Source organism: Microcaecilia unicolor, chromosome 10, assembly GCF_901765095.1.
Source record: "Microcaecilia unicolor chromosome 10, aMicUni1.1, whole genome shotgun sequence".
NCBI lineage: Eukaryota > Metazoa > Chordata > Amphibia > Gymnophiona > Siphonopidae > Microcaecilia > Microcaecilia unicolor.
In genome coordinates this window covers 17,056,585-17,078,810 of record NC_044040.1, presented here as the reverse complement: position 1 = coordinate 17,078,810, position 22,226 = coordinate 17,056,585, and the positions used below count along the sequence as shown (strand labels likewise).

At 44.4% G+C, this 22,226-nt stretch overlaps 1 protein-coding gene across 1 annotated transcript in view; it reads right to left on the bottom strand.

Annotated features, from left to right (window-relative positions):
* The window catches only part of LOC115478999 (collagen alpha-1(VII) chain-like), a 309,662-nt gene that overhangs the window by 118,921 nt on the left and 168,515 nt on the right, over nucleotides 1-22,226 (bottom strand). Inside the window, exons 63-68 of the mRNA XM_030216704.1 lie at nucleotides 20,631-20,753; nucleotides 19,020-19,313; nucleotides 16,676-16,972; nucleotides 12,685-12,819; nucleotides 11,926-12,285; nucleotides 496-564 (exon numbers count right to left, since the gene is read on the bottom strand). Of these exons, the coding sequence (XP_030072564.1) occupies nucleotides 496-564; nucleotides 11,926-12,285; nucleotides 12,685-12,819; nucleotides 16,676-16,972; nucleotides 19,020-19,313; nucleotides 20,631-20,753 (1,278 nt within the window). The remainder of the gene's footprint in view (nucleotides 1-495; nucleotides 565-11,925; nucleotides 12,286-12,684; nucleotides 12,820-16,675; nucleotides 16,973-19,019; nucleotides 19,314-20,630; nucleotides 20,754-22,226) is intronic.

Below are 22,226 nucleotides of genomic sequence, written 5' to 3'. Positions count from 1 at the left end.
CCACTGATCCAAGTCCCTGCCCCCACCCCTACCCCCGATCAAAGTCCCACCCCCCAAAAGGGCCTACCATTATTTGCTTTATTGGTATAGTGGTCATCGGGCAAGAGGAATCCTCAGTCACTCCTGCCCTGGCCGGTGCCATGTTCAAAATAGTGCCTTTAGTGGTAGTTTCACACTACTACCACTAGGGGCACCATTTTGAAGACATTGCCTGCCAGGGCAGGAGCGTAAATTTATGAGCATTCCCTTTATACAATAAGCCCCATGACTTCTGGGTGCTGCTGCAGACCTGGATTTTCAATGCTGTTGCCCAGACTTGGCTCAGCATTGAATATCCAAGTCTATTTTAGCTGTTGACAGTCGGCACTTGGAAAAAAGCTCACAGCCGCTGGTTGGATATTGACCATATGACTTCTACATCACATCTCTTACCTTTTTCAAATGATCCCTACAGCATAACACATGGAGATGAGCAGAGTAACAAAGTTTCTTTACCGTTTCCCTTTGCCGGTCTGTCATTCTTCGGATTCGAATTCTATCCTTTTGTCCAAGACTTGCGTTTTCCTGCTTAAAACATAGCGATACCCAGTCAGCTGTCAGATTCGTTATGACACACAAACCGCATGGCAATACTCCATGATACAGAGCACACTGCTTTGGAAATCCGAAGGCACTTTGGAGGAAATTCTATATATGGCGCTGAACGTTAGGGGCTACTTCCGTGATGAATTTATAGCACGAAAAAAGCATTCTTACAGATGCAAAATACCAAAATCCTGGCGCTGTGCGCTATTCTATAAAGGGCACTGATCCTGGAATGTCCATTATAGAATACCAATCAGAGCTAATTATTTTTGGCGCCAAAGTTTGAGCATCATTTATAGAATTTTCCCCTTTGTGGACAGCTGTGGTCTGGGATGGACTGACCATTCAGGCAACCGAGCAGTACCCGAGGGTCCAGAGGCTCTGTCCGGTTGCCTGCTGCTGCCGTCACATACTACACCCCACCCCCATTCCTACCTTGAAGGGCCCTGATGGTCTACTGGCCTCTGTGGGGAGGGGGGGGGGGCAGGAAAGAACAGCAGGGCTGCCGAGAGCCCGGGATGAAGAGGGGGCCAGGCAGCGGTGGCCCTGCCCTCTCGGCTACAACCTGATGCTCCCACCTGGAGCTGAAAGGAGTTGAGGTGTTGATTCTGGACCTCCCAACCCACTGATCCAAGCCCATGCCCCCACCCCTACCCCCGATCAAAGTCCCCCCCAAAAAGGGCCTACCATTATTTGCTTTGGTGGTACAGTGGTCATCGGGCAAGAGGAATCCCTCAGTCTCTCGGCAGCCCTGTCGTTAGGTGCATCAATTATAGGCCTACACCAGTTTTCTATAATGGAATCTGGATTCCCAGATGCTGCTACACAACAGGTCCTTGAGCACCTAAATGGAAGGGCCCAGTTATAGAACTGTCCCCATAGTCGTAGGTTTCCCTATGAACACTCTCCTTGATCAAAGTATCTAGTAGTCCTTCACAGCTTTACTCTCACTGGGATCCCCTCTCTGCCAGTCTTCTATTAATTAGACAAGGCTCTCTGGGCTTATTTATCCTTGTAGCACTTCCGGAACTCTCCTCTGGTTAAAGGATGTGGTGGTGGGTGGTTCGCGTTTCAGCAATCACCTGTAGCATGAGCAGAAGCTTTATGGGCTCTGTTACTGCTCCCGGTCCTCTCTCCAAGTGCAATGGCCACGTTAACCAAAGGCCCCTTCCCATCACTGTGTTTTTATGCCAGTACAGTTTCCTTCCAAGAGGTGTTACAGCCTACCATTGTCAATTATGAGTAGGCAAGCCAGCCCCTTGTTCCAGAAGCTGTGGGGGGTACGTAAAATTACAATTCTATGGTAGAGCCACTTGAGGTCACTTCAGTTCCTTAAGGGAACAAACCTTATACTTCCTATAATATGCTACAGTTATCTTTTGACTTTTCCGCTATTGGTCCCTTAAAAAGCATCAGTACCTGCTGAGATTCCAGTACCCTCTCCCAGTCACCTGCCTTTCCCCCTACCTGTCTTCAAGAAAACACAAGGGCAAACGGTCTGCAAGCTCCAAGATGGAAAACAAACGAAGCAGATTGCAAAAATAAAACAGTAATTTATTATTAAAACCTGAAGTTATATATACATAAATAGCCCGACCCAGGCCGTGTTTCTCCCGACAGGGCTGCTTCAGGGGCTATACAACAATCCTTTACTCACAAGTTTAATGTGTCGGCCCCTACCTGTCTTCTCCATTGCCCCATCTCTCTGAAGTCAACACCGAGAACTCAACAGTTCTTCACTGTCTAGGCTTGTGAAAGGAGATGAGATAGCACCAAGAGCCAAATGGTTGCTTTATGAAGCATGCCTCTCTTCAACTGCTCACCATCACTCACTGTAAGAGCAGATGGGGGTCAAGGGAAGCAGCACGAGTCAGAGGAGGCTTAGTGAGAAATTCAATTTCGTAATGAACGCTAAAAGCAGAAAAGTATTTTCTGAGCAAGCTTAAATCCAGATACTGGTCAATCCCTGGAATAGGTTTCATTTTTTTTCGATAATTGGCCCATCCAAATACAAGATTCTTGTCCTTCCATGTTTCTACGATTTGACACACTTGGGTCCAGAGTGGTCTCTCTTGCCTTGTTCTTGTCACAACAAGTCAGTGATGAGTGATGCATAAGAATCTGGTTAAGTGTTGTGATGTGAACACTTCCGTTATGATATCTGAAGCTGGATTCAGATCACCAACTCATTTCATACAGGTCCAGTTAGCTGCAAATGAAAGCTTATGGCATCAAAGCCATGCCTGAGTGCCATGAAGCTCAGGGCCAATGAAAGGATATCTTGTGCCCTAGGTGACCTGTCAATCTGGCTGATGGCTTCTTTTCCTGCTCCCCTGTAAATATTGCACCCTTCAACCTGCTACCATAGAAAGCACAAGCCCGAGCAGACTTTTTAAATTTACCGGCAGCAAACTCCTGAAGCTGGAGGCGAAAGTGTGTATAGCGGGGCTTTGCTTTCCTTTCAAGTTCAGGGTCAGTACAGGCAGATGAGCTCCTGATTCAGAGATGGAAGGGCAGTTACGAGTGTACCAATTTCTTCTGAGGGGTGGAGACAATCTCATGAGTCCACAATCCAGTCCTTGCATCAACAGTCCTTGACCAGAACCTTATGGTCATGGACCCCAAATCCAGCCCAGGTGTCACTGCTTAGGTAGTACCATACTTGTCAGATTGACTCCACACCTCAGAGGAAACAGAAACTTTCTTAAACACCTTTTCTCTTCCTGCCTCTGGACCTGAGCTGCCTGTATTAACCCAGCATCTCAGAAGAAAGCACTTCTCCTTATGCGCCCTTCCTCCCCAGCTTCAGGAACAGAATCTAATAAATTTGAAAAGTCTGCTCCCTGCCCGTTTGCCACCTCCAGAATATCAGCGCTCTAGGTGACTTCCTAGTTCACCTAATGGAAGCCATGGTATGTAAGAGTTGCCCTACTGAGAAGATAAAGGGTCCATCTAGCCAAGTATCCTGTTTCCAATAGTGACCATTTCAGGTCTCAAGTACCTGCAGAGTCCCAGAAAGGTTCCAGGCTACTTAATCACAAGGATAAGCAGTGGCTTTTCCCAAATCTACCTTAATAACAATTTATGGACTTTTCCTCCAGGAATTTGGTCCCGACAAACCTTCATTAACTCAGTCTGACTGAGCTGGAAATAAAGGAACAGGAGGAAACAGTCAAGACAAAACCAATAATCTTTAATTATCAAAAAAAAAAAAAAAGAAACCCCAGACATAATATTTGGTAAAAATAATGTATTTCAGTGGACTTTACATGTAGAATATCCTGTTATAAAGTGAGGCCCCACAGAGAAGAAAAAACACAGGACTGTATCACAACACTAAAAGGCACAAAGTTTCATGTGACATTGTCACCCGATTATTACATTCTCATACTGGGGGGAGGGTTCAAACCTCCCTCTAGTGATAAAACTCACTGAATATGGAAGAGACTATGCAATGGCCATTTTCAAATCAGCTCAAATTCTTATATAACCCCTGCATAATAGTGAAAGAACCCTGGTGTTAAAGGCCCCCACAGTATAACATAGTAACATGAGTAAAATAGTAGATGACGGCAGAAAAAGACCTGCACGGTCCATCCAGTCTGCCCAACAAGATAACTCATATGTGCTACTTTTTGTGTATACCTTACCTTGATTTGTATCTGTCTTTTCCAGGGCACAGACTGTATAAGTCTGCCCAGCACTAGCCCCGCCTCCCAACCACCAGCCCCTTGATTTGTATCTGTCTTTTTCAGGGCACAGACCGTAGAAGTCTGCCCAGCACTAGCCCCGCCTCCCAACCACCAGTCCCGCCTCCCAGCATCGGCTCTGCCATCCAATCTCCGCTAAGCTCCTGAGGATCCCTTCCTTCTATAATTTAGGTGTGCCTTGTAGATTTGGGGGCCAATTTATCACGAATTAGCTAATTTAGTAACATGAATAAATGACCCCTGGCCATCCAAATTTAACATCCTTTATAAAATTTGAGGGCTAACTTACAGTGTGTGATAGCTCCACCCAAGCCCCTCCCAATGCTCCACTTTCAAGCACACTCATGCAGTTACATGCACCCTTAAAGAACAGTGATACTACACTTCTGCGTGGGACACTTTTCTGTGCATGCAAGGCACGAGTAAGTGCATGCACTCAGGTATAGAATGTCCATTCCATATCAATTGGAGCCATTTCAGCTTTTACTATGGGTTTACTTAGCCACATCTGTGCAGATAAGGTGCTCTCAGGAAGTGAGTCTGAACCCTGTGCTGGAAGCACATCCAGCTTTACTGGTTTTCCTGTTCTTCATAATGAGCACACAGTGGAAACCCAGCATATTCAAATCTGTCTCAGATATTACATAAGTAATGCCACACTGGGAAAAGACCAAGGGTCCGTCGAGCCCAGCATCCTGTCCAAGACAGCGGCCAATCCAGGCCAAGGGCACCTGGCGAGCTTCCCAAACGTACAAACATTCTATACATGTCATTCCTGGAAATGTGGATGTTTCCCAAGTCCATTTAGTAGTGGTTTATGGACTTGTCCTTTAGGAAACTGTCTAACCCCTTTTTAAACTCTGCCAAGCTAACCGCCTTCACCACGTTCTCCGGCAACGAATTCCAGAGTTTAATTATGCGTTGGGTGAAGAAACATTTTCTCCGATTTGTTTTAAATTTACTACACTGTAGTTTCATCGCATGCCCCCTGGTCCTAGTATTTTTGGAAAGCGTGAACAGACGCTTCACATTATTATTCACTATGGAGATCCAAAAACCAGGCCAGTTGGGTGTGCCTCCAGGACAGGGTTGAAAATCATTCTTCAACTTATTGACACTGTGTGCGAGAGTTCAGTCATATTAGCAAAAGTTGAGAAAGCTCTCCTGTTGCATTATGGGTTGTTACGTAGGCCTCTGTGTAGATGGGGTGCAGGGGAGCAGCTGAGAGCAGAGGAAGAACAGAACCGTTCTAAAAAGCAACCCAGTTGATCACAGGAACAGTGCATGACTTAATTTTCAACCTGCAGCTCCAAAGAGGAAGTAGTCACTGCTAGCTTGAAGGGTCAGGCATTCAACATAGTCTCTGTGATTGATCCACACTCCTCCCCCCCCCCCCCCCCCAAGCGCTGCTACAGTTTGTCACATCTCTTTCATGGCACTTTTCCAATGACTTCTGGAAGAAGAGAAGGAAAAGACTGTCTCTGTGGGGTGAGGCCTTGCAGAAGTTTAGAAAAGGCCCTGTGTGGTTTAAAGAGAGGACATTTAGCAGTCTGTGGCTTTCAGAAAAGGGAATACACAATAAAGCCCACTTGCACACAAGACAGATGTAGGGTTACCAACTAGATCCAGATTCGCCTGACAGGTTGATCCAGTCCTGTCCTTACCCCGATGCATGCAGAGACTTTTAGCCTTGTTTTTCTTGGGGACAGTGGCGTACTTCCTGTTCCGGGGCAGAGGGAGCATGAAAACGAAGAGCCGGCAGGTGCACGGCGTGCACCCGGGGGGTTCTTTCGCCGGGGATTGGGGGTTCTTTTGCCGGGGGGGGGGGGGCGTCGCGCTGTTCCGGGGGGGGCTGCACCCGGGGGGTGGGGCGCATCAGCGATCCGCCCCGGGTGTCAGCCCCCCTAGGAACGCCACTGCTTGGGGAATCCAATGGGGAAATCAGAACCAAAAGTCTTTGAAGGCAATGAGGTAAGCCCAGGTCTGGATCAACCCTGTCAGATGAATCTGGATCTAGTTAGCAACTCTTTGGTTTAAAGGGGGTTCCCTGAGCTTTCATTGCATACCCTGCTGGGGGTGTGTATATCTGTCTTGGTGAGCAGCTGGCTGTAGGATTTCAGGGCCATCAAGCTCCAGGTTTACCCCAGCGCATGCACGGATTTCTAGCAGAGAGCCAGTTTTGTGTCTCAGTCATGTTCCCTCAGGCGGGGAGGTGGCCTGGGGAGTCAATTTTGTGTCTCTTTATAAAATCCTAGCATAAGTGGCAGACATGGGGCATTTATACTAGCTCTAGAACATAACTAATATTTGCCAAGTACTCGAATAACTTGTAGCATTTTATAATCTTTCACGCTCAGCCAACACTCCTTCCAAATTCCATCCCCGTGCAAGCCCACCATCAAAGTGAGGATTATCATTTTAAAGTGCGTACTTCTGCACCGGTCATTATTTTATGAGCCCATCCACACGCATATGTGGCCACATTTGTGCCCTGCAATATCCAAAAACTGGGAAGCAAACACAGTAGAACTAAGATAAATGTCCATAAAACCAGAGTGAGAGCGAGCAGGCTGAAGGCAGTTCTCAGAATTGAAAGAATTCATGGGCTCCCTTGCTTCTGTCCAATGTGTGAATCTTTGGTGCCCTCCAGTGGCCACATGGAAACTTAACCACCTCTGGATTTGGATTTTGGATTCTGCATCATTTATTCCTGACCTGGGGAAAAATATGTTTGGGTCACTGTATCTGTAAACGACAATAGTGAAGATCCATTTTAAATATGATGTGAAGAGAAGATTTGCGATGTCCAGGTTCTAGAGGTGCTGAGTTCCCCCTATGTTTTACAAAAGGCTGTACTGAGTGCAGAGCTTTTTGTAAAATACTTATAAAGATGTGCAGGAGTGTACATAAGTACATAAGTAATGCCATACTGGGAAAAGACCAAGGGTCCATTGAGCCCAGCATCCTGTCCATGACAGCGGCCAATCCAGGCCAAGGGCACCTGGCAAGCTTCCCAAACGTACAAACATTCTATACAATCAAGCGATTGTGACATCACTAAAGAGGTTGGCTCTTATTGGTGGAATGAGCCACTATGACATCACAATAGGTTAAATCACTGCTCTATGTAATAAAAGTGAGCCAAGTAGAGGACATAAGTACATAAGTAATGCCATACTGGGAAAAGACCAAGGGTCCATCGAGCCCAGCATCCTGTCCATGACAGCGGCCAATCCAGGCCAAGGGCACCTGGCAAGCTTCCCAAACGTACAAACATTCTATACAATCAAGCCATTGTGACATCACTAAAGAGGTTGGCTCTTATTGGTGGAATGAGCCACTATGACATCACAATAGGTTAAATCACTGCTCTATGTAATAAAAGTGAGCCAAGTAGAGGACATAAGTACATAAGTAATGCCATACTGGGAAAAGACCAAGGGTCCATCGAGCCCAGCATCCTGTCCACGACAGCGGCCAATCCAGGCCAAGGGCACCTGGCAAGCTTCCCAAACGTACAAACATTCTATACATGTTATTCCTGGAATTTTGGAGTTTTCCAAGTCCGTTTAGTAGCGGTTTATGGACTTGTCCTTTAGGAAACCGTCCAAACTCTTCCAGCCAGGGGTGGACTGACAGTGTTCTGGACCCATGGGCCCCTAACCACCTAGCAAAACTGATTAAATTAAATGGAAGTTAGGGGAGAAGTGGGCCCCTTACTGCTGTGGGCCCTCGAGCATTGCCCTATTGTTCCAATTGTCAGTCTGCCCCTGCTTCCAGAAGAGGCAGAGATTATAGAAATCCAGATAGTGAAATAAAAGGGTCCCTATCTTGACCTTGGAGCACTGCAGGTTCTTGGCTACAGCAACACAGACAGCAGGCTCCAAATCAGGCCCACCATCTGGTAAAGGAACTGGTGGGAAGATTAAGTTCCCCTTCCCCTGAGCCGCCCCAGGCACCTCATAACACCCCTTCCTCCCCCCCCCCCCAACATCCTGAACCCCCTGGACACAAGCCATCCAAATGACCACACCCCATCCCCTGAACTCTTCCCCCAGCTCTCACTGGAGTCTCCTTAGTGTCTATTGGGGACAGGTGCAATCCACAGTTGCGCTATCCCCGTCGGGCACCTGGGTTCAAAATGGCATCTCAGACCCCTAGTGGTAGTGGGACCGTGGGGGTAATTTTATAAGGATTTGAGCACGTAGATCAGAGCTTGACACATTCAAGTAGGTTCTTATAAACTGTCCAGGGCATACATGCATACAAAGCAGGCATGCTGACATGCCTACTTTTATGTAATGTACATATGAGTGGAGGAGTGGCCTAGTAGTTGGAGCATGGGTCCTGCTAGCCAAAGGTGGTCAGTTCAAATCCCACTGCTGCTCCTTGTGATCTTGGGCAAGTCACTGCCACCTTCCCTGGTAGAAGTTAAACGAGCTGAGGAGTGAGAGAGAAGCATTAAAAAATGCTTTATCCTAGGACCTCAATACTCTAGAAGGGTTATAATAACATAATAACTCTGCCAAATACCCCCAACGTTCCAGTAGCTAACACTCGATGTACCATAGTCATTACCTTGAACATAAAACGAAACTCTACTGGAAGCCCGTGATATTTGACATAGAGTGGCATAACCTGATCTCTCATAGACAATCCACCACATGAGCAGAACATGGGCAGAGCATGGGCAAAGCATGAGAAGAACATGGGTGGAGCATGGGCGGAGCATGGGCAAAGCATGAGCAGAACATGGGCGGAGCATGGGAGGAGCATGAGTAGAACATAGGTGAAGCATGGGCAGGCTCCCAGTTACACTCATAGCTTTTAGCATACTGTAAGTTACGTATGCCCTTACTCTATTTAAGGAATCCAAAGTTATATCAGGTCTATGTTTCGTGTAACCATGGCCAATATTTTTAAGGGTGCTAATGCCAGGTTATGTTAATATTCTAGAAGGGCATCTCGGATCTCACCGCGCAGCATCAGGGTGCGTAAAAAGAGGAACCTACGTATAGACTTGTCACCGTATACGTTCCTAGGGATGGAGAATCAGTGGAGGCAGGATTGATGCTTACATTCATATCATGGATAATACGTTCACATGGACTTGTTCTTACCGACATCTATACTCACACAGCAGCTATAATTATGTGCACCTGCTTTCCTTGGAATAATTTCATGAAGGTTCAGATGTGGCTACGTTGTCTTCATAAAACAGGTGAGTTTTTCATTTGGCCTGGCTCATGCTTTTTTTTTTATATGTGGTCATCTACCTAAGTACCAGATAATTATGTAATCATTTACAGCTGTCACTCATTTTATCTAGCTTAGATGGTTTTACACATTGAAGATTGATAACTTAGACTGCTCAATGCTTCCCCCTTCCCCCCCTTTAGGTTAGGGGCAGTGCTTCTCTTCATTGTCAAACCTCACCTTCTGCAGAAGCGTTTTCCCTCCAATGGCAATCATATTCTTCCCATGACAGCACTGTCTCTCCAGTGGAAGACCTCTCATCCAGGGCCAGGGTTATCATTCCAGTGACTGCACCACTATCTTTTTCAGAGGGTAGAGCTATTTCTCAGAATGTGCATACATGGGAAGCCCTCCACTGGATATTAGACTATATGAAGGAGAAATTGCCTGGTGAGCTACTTTGGTATCTTTCTTATCCTTTGCTTGACTTAACAGGCAAAGATATCAAACTTAACTGAGGTCACTCCTAAACCATGGGTGTGTATGATGGTGAATCTCCAAAGGTATACATTCTGGGCTTTTTGTACACTTCCTCTAAGCACTGAATGTAGCGTACCTGCTCGCTGGGGGGTGGCCAGGGCCGGTCTTAGGCTGAGGCAAGCGTTGCGACCGCATAGTGCCTCGCGCTCAAAGGGGCCCCCCGCGTGGCGCACCTCAACTCCGCCCAGTGCTTTTTTTGTGAGGTCTGGCTCACCTGCCCACTCCCTTCCATTTGCGCACCCGTGCTCCCTGTTTTGAAATCTTTCATTTACCCGAAGTGGCGGCGAACCAGCAGTAAAAGCAGCAGGCAGGCTCGCCTTCTCGTCGCTTCCCTTCCCTCTCAGCGCGTCCCGCCTTCCTCTGATGTAACTTCCTTTCCGCGAGGGCGGGACGCGCTGAGAGGGAAGGGAAGCGACGAGGAGGCGAGCCTGCCTGCCTGCTGCTTTTACTTACTGCTGGTTCACTGTGACTTCGGGTATGCAAATTAAAGATTTCAAGGCAGGGAGCACAGTTGCACGAACGGAAAGTCGGGGAGCTGAGGGTGGACAGGCAGGCGGGCGGGGGTTTGAACAAATCGCTGGACATGGGGAGGGGAGGAGAATTGCTGGACATGGAGGGGAGGGGAGGGCAGGGCAGGGGAGAGAGAAGACTCGTTGGACATGGATGGCAGGGGAGGACAAATTCCACTGCAGAGCCACACAGGTTGTGCAAAACTGCTGTCCCCATACAAGAGTGTTGCACAACCTGTGGTCCTCCAGCAGATCTCCGCCACACTTTTTGCTTCAAAATTTTTTTTCCTATTTTCCTCCTTTAAAACCTAGGTGCGTCTTATGGTCCGGTGCGTCTTATAGTCCGAAAAATATTAGAAGGCTCCAGTTTATATAAAATATCACAGCTCGGTTGGTATCTGTGGCCAACAAGCAGGACTGTGTTATCCCTATTCATTGGTTACCTCTTGAGGCTCGCTCCAGTTTGATTCTGCTGCTGATTGGCTAGTGAATAATGTGTCTTACACAGTCATTGAGGTCTTCTCAAAAGGGACCATTATAATCGCCTTCTCTCTCTCCGAGGCCTCATTAAGTGCCACATTGGATTGGATTGATTAATTTTACATACCACATTAATACCTTAGGGGCCCTTTCACCAAACAGCGGTGGTGGCATCAGTGCATGGGATTGCTGTGCCCTGAAGGCCACCTTTTACCGCCGCCGGTAAAAGTGGCTTTTTTTTTTTTAAGAGGCAGTAAATGGCAGTGCGATAATAAAAAAATTGCCACATGGCCGTTGACTGCTGGGGTCCTTACTGCCTCCTATTTAGGAGGTGGTGAGGGTTCTGGCAGTAACGAGCTGCCCGATTACCGCTGGGCATGCCCCCGCCACTAGAAAATAAAAAGGTATTTTCTAGCGCCAGACGTGGCACGCGGGAGACCCAGAAGTACCACCGGGCTCCTGGATGAGTCCGAGGGTATTCACCGGGTGCCAAGCCGGTGGTAGCCCTATCACTCTTTGGTTAAAGGGCCCCTTAGTGTCAAAGCAGTTCACAGTCAACAATTTCAATAAAACGTATTACAATGTGTTTTGGGGCTTTTCTATATTTTAACTCTCATTTATAGAACTTATGGCCACAACAATTAAGAGAAATAATGAATTACTTGTGCTTTAGGAAACGCTTGAACGCTTGCCTATTTGATCAATGTGTTTTAGTAACTGTTAATGATATTTTAGTATTAATATTGCTTTTTTAACTTAATATAACGCAATTGTATTTTTTAATTTTACACCGCTTTATACAATTATAATAAGTGATATATCAAGTGAATAAGCAGAAATATAAAGCACATACATGCTGAAAGAGTCAATCAACAAATACAAGATCTCCTATCACTTAAACTCACCTTCTTCTCTCTGGGACCAGAACGTTCTTTTAGGAACTGTGCTGACCCTTCAGATTTCTGCTTGATATTGTAAAAGTCTGCATCTAATTCTTGATCCAACTTTATGCTGCCAGCAAGGGCTGGAGATCCAGTGATATCCTCACTGGTAGTCCTCATGTCTTCTCCAGTGACTAAGATTGGAGTCCCAGTGGAATCCTGGCTGGTGGTTCTCACATTTTCACTGCTGTCCTCACTAGTACTTTCTTTGTCTTGTTTGCTGGCCAGGATCAGAGCTCCAGTGAAATCCTGGGTAATGATTCTCATGTCTACATTGTCCGCTATTAGCCAAGCTCCAACAAGACCCTCATTGATAGTTCTCATGTCTTTGCTGCTACCTAGGTCTGGAGATCCAATGAGACCCTCACTGGTGGTTCCCATGTTTTCAGTGCTGCCTAGGTCTGGTGATCCAGTGAGATTCTCCATGGTGGTTCCCATGTCTTCACTGCTGCCTAGGCCTGGAGATACAGTAACACCCTCATTGGTGGTTCCCATGTCTTCACTGCTGCCTAGGTCTGGAGATCCAGTGACACCCTCACTGGTGGTTCTCATTTCTTCGCTGCTGCCTAGGTCTGGAGATGTAGTGAGACCTTGATTGGTGGTTCCCATGTGTTCTTTGCTGCCTAGATCTGGAGATCTGGTGAGACCCTCACTGGTGATTCCCATGCCTTTGCTGCTGTCTAGGTTTGGAGACCTGGTGAAACCCTCAATGGTGGTTCTCATGTGCTCATATCCCAGAATTTGGTTGTGGGGCAGTTTTGCCCTGTTGGCTTCCTGTACAGGGCCATTCTTGGATCTTGGATCATGTCCATCTTGCAGCCGAACCTTCTTCCTCTCCTTTCTTCTCTCTTTTACACCCTACAACAAAGAAGGAAGTCCGAAGAGGCCATGTCAGTTATGACTCAATACTACATGTAGATCATAATCATCAGTCTTTACAAGAAAATCAACAAAGAGATTGGATAGGGATTGTGCTCTTGTCCTTTTAGAAATTGCCTAGAGGGGACTTCTGGCCAACAGGGGGTATGAAACGAGAATGTGCCCTGAAGATTTTCAGGCTCCTTGGCATAGAATCTATACAACCTTAAGGTTTAAATTGTGCTGTCGAGTGGATGTCCTTGGGATGATTGGTGCATTTATATAAGGGTGACATTGATGTAATTGGATCATGTGGTAAGAGACAGTGTTACCATGTTTTTGAGTTAAGCCAACAAGCTAAGGGAATCATTGGATGCTGAATGGAGAACTCTTAGCTTCCTGATGCAGAATATCAAAACATGAATATGTCAAAGCTGAGAATCTACTATAAGAGATAAATGTTGTATTGTTGAAGACAATATAATAAAGGAATGCCAACAAGCTCTTTAAGACATTATATTATGTATTGTACTGTTTTGGGATCTTGCCAGGTACTTGTAACCTGGATTGGCCATTGTTGGAAACAGGATGCTGGACTTGATGGACCTTCGGTCTGTCCCAGTATGGCAATACTTATGTAATTATGTTCTTATGATTGCTGAAGGTATATATTTGAGCAATATGGACTGGATTCAGTACATGGCGCTCAAAATTTGATGTAAAAAAAATCAGTGGGGCGGGTCCAAGATGGCTCCATAAGCAATGTGTGGGTGTGGAGCTCCTGCAGTGTTTCTTTGCTTAGATGAGGAAACACAAGAACCAAGCGAGGCACGGTAACATCCCAAAGACGAGGGGGAGTTGCCCAGATGAGTATAACTCGGTTTGCAATGACTTCCTGGAGTAGTATTGGGACAAGATGAGGGGCTGTCTCAGGGCATGTCTTCCCTCAGTGATAATAACATCATTCTGAGCCTCGAGTTGCGCTTGCCTCCTCCGATGCCTGGAATGGCCTCAGTACACATCCTGCAATCACCTAGTACGGAAACTCTGGAGTGCTTGGTTCAGATGGTGATGTTGTGGAATAGCATGCTGATGCCTCTTCAACTGGAGTTTTTCCCATCAAGCTAGGAGCCTGTTAATTGGAGCAGATGAGCGTGATTGTGGAGGCAACCATTACTCCAATAACGTCTGAGGATTCCAGAGGAGGACTCTTGAATGGTGGTGAGACCCCTCAGGGGAAATTCACCCCACATCAACCAGTAGTTGTTGCTAAGCCTTCAGAAGTGACTTTAGATCTTATTGTGGACTGCCTTATAAAAGATGGAAGCCTTGTTGGCTTCACAAATTATTAAAGTTTTGAGTTAGGCTAGTCAAATTTCCATTTGGGTCAAAGTGGTGGCGGGGAAATATGTGGTGTTAGACACAAAGATTACTGTGTTAGAGGATCAGATAATTGAGATTAAGAACTTAATTAGTGTATTTATTAAAGATCTGTCTGCCATTCGGAGGAAACAAGAACATTTGAAAATTTTACTAGAAGACTGAATTTACAATTCTTGAATTTTCCTAAGAGCGGTTTGGTTCCTCCTTTGGATATGCTACGACGCTATTATAGAGAAGTACTTAGGGTACTTCCAGAAATTATTCCTCCAATTACTAGGGTTTTCTATTTACCTATTAAATCTGTGGAAAAAAATTAATTGGGTCAGAGTTTGAAGGTGGTTTCAGAGGACAACCTTAATGTTACCGCAGTGCTGGAAGGTTCTCAATTGCAGCTTGTGACTTGTGGGATGCTCTTGGCAACTTTTGCTTTGGGAGTTTGGAAGCATACATTTTTCTTTAAATATAGAACTGCTTCTTTTTTGGGTTCAATGATTTCTGTTTTTACAGATATTTCAAGAGCTTCTCAGGAAAGCTGTAGACTCTTTCTTGCTTTGAAGGAGCCAGTAATTTCTAAGGGTGCAACATTTTGTGTTGAGTTTCCCTTGTGTATATATGATTAAGTATCAAAATCATAAGTACTTTTTGGCACCCAGTCATAATAGCCCTGACAAAATAGCCCCGACAACAAAGTCCTGACAAAACAGCCTTGTAACAAAATAACCCTTGACATTTCACACCCTAACAAAATAGCCCTTGACAAAATGGCCCCTCCCACAAAACAACCCTTGACAAAATAGCCTCTACACAAAACAGCCCCCTTAACAAAACAGCCCCCTAAGAAAAAATAACACATCACAAAAAAATATAATAAACTACAACTGAAATCTTCACTGATAAAGACTCCTACTAGAATTCAATTGCATAAAGCATATATAAATATACAAAATTCTATAGCTACAAACTGGTATTCATGATCTGTTTTGCTATTTACAGAAACTATTCTTCCATCAACATGCTCATTTCCCATATTTTGGGCAGCCTGAACGGGCTGTTTCGTCGGTGGGCTAACTTGTCAAGGGTTAAATTGTGGGCAGGCCATTTTGACAGTGGCTGTTATGTCAGGGACTATTATGTCGAGAGCTTTTTTTGTTTGGAGCTTTTTTGTCGGGGCTATTGTGTTGGGGCCATTTTGTCGGGGCCATTTTGACCAGGTACCGTACTTTTTCTATGACCTAATACAATTGAAGTAGTTTTTGGAAACTAAGGCCGCCCAGGTTTCCTCCAATATTATTTCTCTTTCTTCTTCTTAGTCCCCATGTTGGGTAGTCTTGTGCATCTTCATGCTGCAAAGAAACGCTATCCTTCATGTTTACTAAGCCGTGCGCTAATGCCGACACAGCCCATTCACTTTGAATGGGCTGTGTTGGCATTGCCGCGCAGCTTAGTAAACAGGGGGGTAAATAATAGATCTCCAGTTGTTAGTTTGGGGCTTTTTTGTGTGTGATTTGTTGAAGTTTTGAATATTGTCCTTTTTCTTTTTCATCATTTCCCCCTTTTTTTGTCTTATTAAGTCTTATTTATCTGTATTTTTCCCTTATTCTATTTTCTTCTTTTTCCTGCTTTATTTGTACAGATTTATTTTATTTATTGCACTTGTATCCCACATTTTCCCACCTCTTTGCAGGCGCAATGTGGCTTACAAAACATCATGGATAATGGAAATGAAAAGGGAATAGGCATTTGGTGTTACAGAAAGATGTTGGATTGCATGGTAATGGAATACATGATAGTAATATAATAGAAGGCATTACTAACATTTCTGGATATATGTATGCGTTTCACATGATTTGATCTTTGTGGTATATCTGGAGAGTTCTCCCAGTTTGACCCAATACAAGGCATTACAACCAGCACAGAAACCAGTTATTGTGTACACACTCTGCACAGCAGCTATCACATATCACTTAGACAGTGGTCTTCATTAATTTTGAAGTTGGAGCCACTTTGGATCCAGATGAGCTGATGGAGAAATGCCAAATATCTTCCTAGGTAGGGCTGCAACATTGTTGACCAATGTGGGTTGAGGACATCCAACCCCACCAGCCCAACTTCAAACTTTTCATTGGGGGGTATCCTCAAGAAGGTGAGCATTTCCAAATATATCCTCTTTGTCTATTCAGAAATGCTTTGTCCTTCAAGCATATGGGTCTTTTCCCCATCCACTTCCCCCTGTCTGCCAGGAGCTTGGCTAGAGAGATGAGTAAGAGGGAAAAACCTGAATGACGATGGGGTCATCTCAGACAGATGATGGGGGCCACTGGCAACCCCTAGAGACTGAGATGGGGGTCATCTCAGTCTCTAGGGGCTGTCAGTGCCCCCCCCCCAGGTTTGCATTGAAGAACACTGTTACACCCACTTGCTCATTGCCAAAAATAGGTGGCAGTTGTACTGTTGCACTGCCTTGAAAGCTCACCTTCTCCTTAGCTGCTGAATGTTCTTCTGTCAGTAGACCTACGTCTGCAGGATTCTGGACTTGATTGTGAGATTCTGCCTTGAAGTTTAGGGATGATTCTTCACTATTGGCTAGGATTGGAATTACCGGGAGACCCTCACTGGTGGTCCTCACGTCTTCATTCACTGGAGTTTGGTTGTGGTTCATCCCTGCTCTTATCTTCTCCTTTGCAGAATGATTCTTGGTTTTGGGGTTGGGTACAGTCTCCAGATGGGCCTTCTTCTTTGATTTTTGCTCTTTTCGACTCCCTTTCACATCCTAAGGAGAAGGAAGAAAGCTTAAGAGTAAATGTTTTATTTATTTATTATCACATTTGTACCCCACATTTTCCCACCTATATGCAGGCTCAATGTGGCTTACATCACACTGTAAAGGCAATCGCCAATCCAGTAGTTAGGCAAATACAATAATAGAGAATACTTTAATTAGTGTCATAAATAAGGAAAGAGCAAAAGGAACAAGAAAACTGGGAAAGGAGGGAAGGGCAAGAATGTCCAAAGTAGTCCATTAAATTGATGGGTTGCAGGAGGTAGATACACTGGTTGAGGCCTTAGGGTAGGCCTTTCCAAATAAGATGCTCTTGAGTGATTTCCTGAAATTAAGATGGTTTTGGATGGTTTTTACTACTTTTAGGAGAGCATAAATGTTCTTCATAACTTAGCACCCTGTACGCTGTAACCAGAATCTGCTATCACATTGAGCATTTGCAGCAGGCGGCTTCAAGGAAATTAATGGCACAACAGGAGGTCACTATGGCACATCTTGGACATAGTTTTATGATGAATGGTTTCTTACTTAATCGGGTACATTTTTAATCCTGTGAGTTTGTGCGCAGCCCCATTTTAGAAAGGGCGTAGGAGTTGGAATTCAGACGTCCGGGTCAGGACATCTCAAGTTTCACCAGTATTTCAGAACAGAATCTGCCAATGAAGAAGCTGTTCTAACATACAGGAAACACGGATGTTTATTTGTTGGGTACATGCGGCATAAACTTCCATTTTAGAAAAAAATAAATAAATGTTGAGAATTTCAACGGGTTGAGAACCAGCACATAAATGTGTATTTTCCTGATGCTGTCACAGAGACTAGTATCCCTTGCCTGTTTGGGTTTGGAGAGGACAAAAACCACTGCGGGATTAAGATGGTCACCTCCCCTAATCCCTCTCGTGTAGTGTCGCTCAATTGGAGCAGTTTACCAAAACCTAAATGTGCCTGGTAGCTGGTGTAAATCCTGATCTCGATATGTGAGGACATCCATGTTTATTTCTCTTTTGAAATGGGGAATAAATGTGTATGTTCTAGGCATGCCCTGGTTCCACCCAAAACATGCCCAGACCACACTCCCTTCCCATTTGCACATACTTGGGTTTTTGATGTGCATATCCCAGCTTTGTAACATGGGAGATAAACCTTTACGTATTGGTTTATGCCTGTCTCAAATGCAAATAGCCTTTTTCAAAATGATTGCCTACGTGTCATATGACTATGTTTCCCATAATCCTTTGCTATCCCATATCAATTCCTCTCCATCTCCCTATGCCTACCTCCTAACGCTCATTTCATTTACGACTTTGTAATTCTTTATATTGTTACTATGTAAGCCGCATTGAGCCTGCCATGTGTGGGAAAGCGCGGGGTACAAATGTAATAAATAATAATAATAATTATTATTATATGCAAGTAAGTGATTGTATTCTACCAAATAAACACACCTAAGGTGCCTAACCTTAGCATTAGGGGGTCCATGATTTATGAAAAGTTGACTACATGTAAATCAGTATGGAAACTGGAGATGGAGCTAGGGCAGAACTTGGGTTCCCCCAAACAAAAAAGGCATTCTGCTGCCCCTGGGGAGGGGAGGGCAGAAAGAAGGGGTAGATAGGAGGGAGAGAGAAGCGATGCCGGATGGGGGGGGGGGGGGGGCGCCAACTCACAGGTTGCAGGAGGGCGCTAGAAACCCTAGCCCCGGCCCTGAGAATGTCCTAGATTAGGCCATTTTTCCTGTGTTATGTGCACATTAGTGTTTAGTACAAGGGCCCCTTTCTTTGGTTCAAACTGTAAACTTTGTATGCAGTGATAAATTTAACTAAACCATCAAAAAAAGTTGTTGAAGTGCATGAGTATTCAAAAGCATCAAAGTCCCTTCTTTAGATATCAAAATGCTCGTGTACTACACTGCCTTTTTTGTATCACAACCTACTAAGACCCAAGGACTAATACAATCAAATCTCTCTACACTAGCCAAAACTCAAACTCAGATTATAGATTTGGCAAAATCAAAGTTCTCCCATCATTTTGAACTTACTTGCTCCGCCCTGACCTTCGGAGGTTCTTCTATCAGTTGGGTTGTGCCTACAGATTTCTGGCTGAAATTGTAAGATTCTCCCTCTAAATCTTGCGAAGACTCTTGGCTATTGGCTAGAATTGGAGTTCCAGGAAGACCTGTGCTGATGACGTTCATGTCTTCATCCACCAGTGCCTGGCTGGGGTTTAGTTTTTCCCCAGTCTCCTCCTGTATGGAGTCAACTTTGGTTCTGGGATTAGGTGCACTTTCTGGCCGACCCATTTTCTTCTGCTCTTTTCTGTTCTCTTTTGCATCCTAAAGAAAAGTTAGAAGTCTGGTGAAGAAGGATAGTATTGGAAGGTTTCTGTGCCAGGCTGCACATCTTTCATGGGTGGGCTACACTGATATTTCAAGAGCCACAGCAGGCTGCCATGGCTTGCTGGGACATAAGAAGCACAATGTGCCTTGAGAATTGGGTTAGCATAAAAATTATGTTATATTGGCAGACCCGACACGGTCCGTGTTTCAGCAACAAGTTTGCATCAGGGGTCTTTATAATTATGCTCTTTGTGTAAAGTAAAACAGTCAAGAATTTCCAGTGAGAACAAACCACATTCAGTGGTATATATGATAATGCCAATACCAACATAATTATTAAATCATTTAGTGACACCGAAGTAATGTAGGTGTGCCAGTATGAGATCTTACCCTGACGCAGCTTTACAAAACACGATTCATGTTGGGATCCTGTTTACCTAATGTTCCTGTTTAAGAGATTAGTGCTGTTGTATGAACTTTATATTAAAGATATTTAATTGGCGCAAGTATGATTTGAAAAAAATTGGTATGTTTTGGCACTTGGGCATATATAGAAGCCAATAATGATTTGAACGAGGCACTAGGCTGTGTTCCTAATATGAAAAGAATCACCTCCGAGGCTTCTGTCCTTATGATTCTACCACATACCAGAATATATACATTAAAGTAATTGAAGATTAGCGCTGGGTTGTTTGTATGCATTGTTTTATACCCCTGCAATTTAAAGTTTTTGGGACAATTGAAATTTTGATACAATAATGCATAGGCAGATCCACGCATAAGTAATAATTAGTTCCAATTAACTGCAATAATTGATTGTATATGGCTCATTAACCGTGATCCATGCCCAAATTTGGGTGACCTTTATAGAATCCGGGGGACTGTGCATATTTTCATTCACATTTTCGGTATTCCCAGGGCAGAGTTAGGTCAGGGGACTCAAGAACACATGTGGTTTGGGATTTTCAAAATGATGCACGATATTTTGGCTGGGTGAAGTATCTGTGGAAAAGGGAGGTAGAAATGTCTACAGGAACTTTTTCCTTGGACAGTTTTCAAATGGAAAGGGCACACGTGTTTTCTTTTGAGAATCACTGCAATATCTACCAAGAAAAATACTGGGGCATCTTGCACCTTTCCCCACAGTTTTGGAAACTGTCCTTGCTATTTTAGAGGTGCACTGTACAATGCAGCAGGTTCTATAAAATCGATTTTTCCCAACATGCGATGCCGAGACAGATTAAAATATTTATTAACCCTTCTGCTGATATGTTAGTAGATTTGATGCCTTCTGGCTGTCCTTGCTCATTTTACCTTGCGACTTGTAAGTACTGAAGGGATACGCTGTTGAAAGGAATGCTCTTTTTCCAGACTCAAGTCTTCTGTCACTTCCAGCTGAGTCAGAGGCTCACTGGAAGTTTCATACTTCAAGGAGCCCTGGAAGAGAAATGAAACACAGTCCCAGGAATTTCTTCAGTAGGTACAGGAGTGTGGTAGCCGTGTTAGTCCACTCTTAAGGTTATCAATAGAAATCAAACAAAATAAAACATGGAAAAGAAAATAAGATGATACCTTTTTTATTGGACATAACTTAATACATTTCTTGATTAGCTTTCGAAGGTTGCCCTTCTTCCTCAGATCGGTATTTCCGATCTGAGGAAGAAGGGCATTTGCTTATTTCCAATCTGAGGAAGAAGGGCAACCTTCGAAAGCTAATCAAGAAATGTATTAAGTTATGTCCAATAAAAAAGGTATCATCTTATTTTCTTTTCCATGTTTTATTTTGTTTGATTTCTATTGATAACCTTCAGTAGGTACAGAAAGGGGCAAAGATCAGATCCTTAGCCTTTCTTGTGTAAAAAAAAAAAAATACAAAGCTTCTTTTCTGCATAACTCTGACAAAACTTAACCAATTTCTTTAAAATTTGGGATATACAATTCCGAATAAATTTGAAATAACCCTATACTCACGCTAGCCACCTCACCTAAATGTCATCATTTAACTACCTGGTTCTTCAACTTTCACAATTCTATTCTATTCATATATCCCACCTATATCAACCAGGAATAAAGGCGGGTTACATCCAATTAAAAACAACTAAAATAGCCTTGCACATACCCTATATGGAGTGGAGTGGAGGAGTAGCCTAGAGGTTAGTGCTGTGGACTTTGATCCTGGGGAACTGAGTTCAATTCCCACTGCAGCTCCTTGTGACTCTGGGCAAGTCACTTAACCCTCCATTGCCCCTGGTACAAAATAAGTACCTGAATATATGTAAACCGCTTTGAATGTAGTTGCAAAAACCTCAGAAAGGTGGTATATCAAGTCCCATTTCCCTTTCCCTATTTGAGATTCTACATGGAATGTAGATAACTATTGGAGATTCTGTTGCTACTATTTGAGATTCTACATGGAATGTTAATGTTATTCCACTAGCAACATTCCATGTAGAAGCCTGCCCTTGCAGATCAGCAACGCGGCCGCACAGGCTTCTGTTTCTGTGAGTCTGACGTCCTGCAACGGCAGGCTTCTACATGGAATGTTGCTAGTGGAGGAGTAGCCTAGTGGTTAGTGCAGTGGACTTTGATCCTGGGGAACTGAGTTTGATTCCCACTGCAGCTCCTTGTGACTCTGGGCAAGTCACTTAACCCTCCATTGCCCCTGGTACAAAATAAGTACCTGAATATAAGTAAACTGCTTTGAATGTAGTTGCAAAAACCTCAGAAAGGCAGTATATCAAGTCCCATTTCCCTTTCCCTATTTCCCTTATGACATCACAATATCAGAAGTGAGCCAAGTATCGGGCAATCAAGCCATTGTGACATCACTGATGAGGTTGGCTCTTATTGGTGAAATGAGTGGAGGAGTAGCCTAGTGGTTAGTGCAGTGGACTTTGATCCTGGGGAACT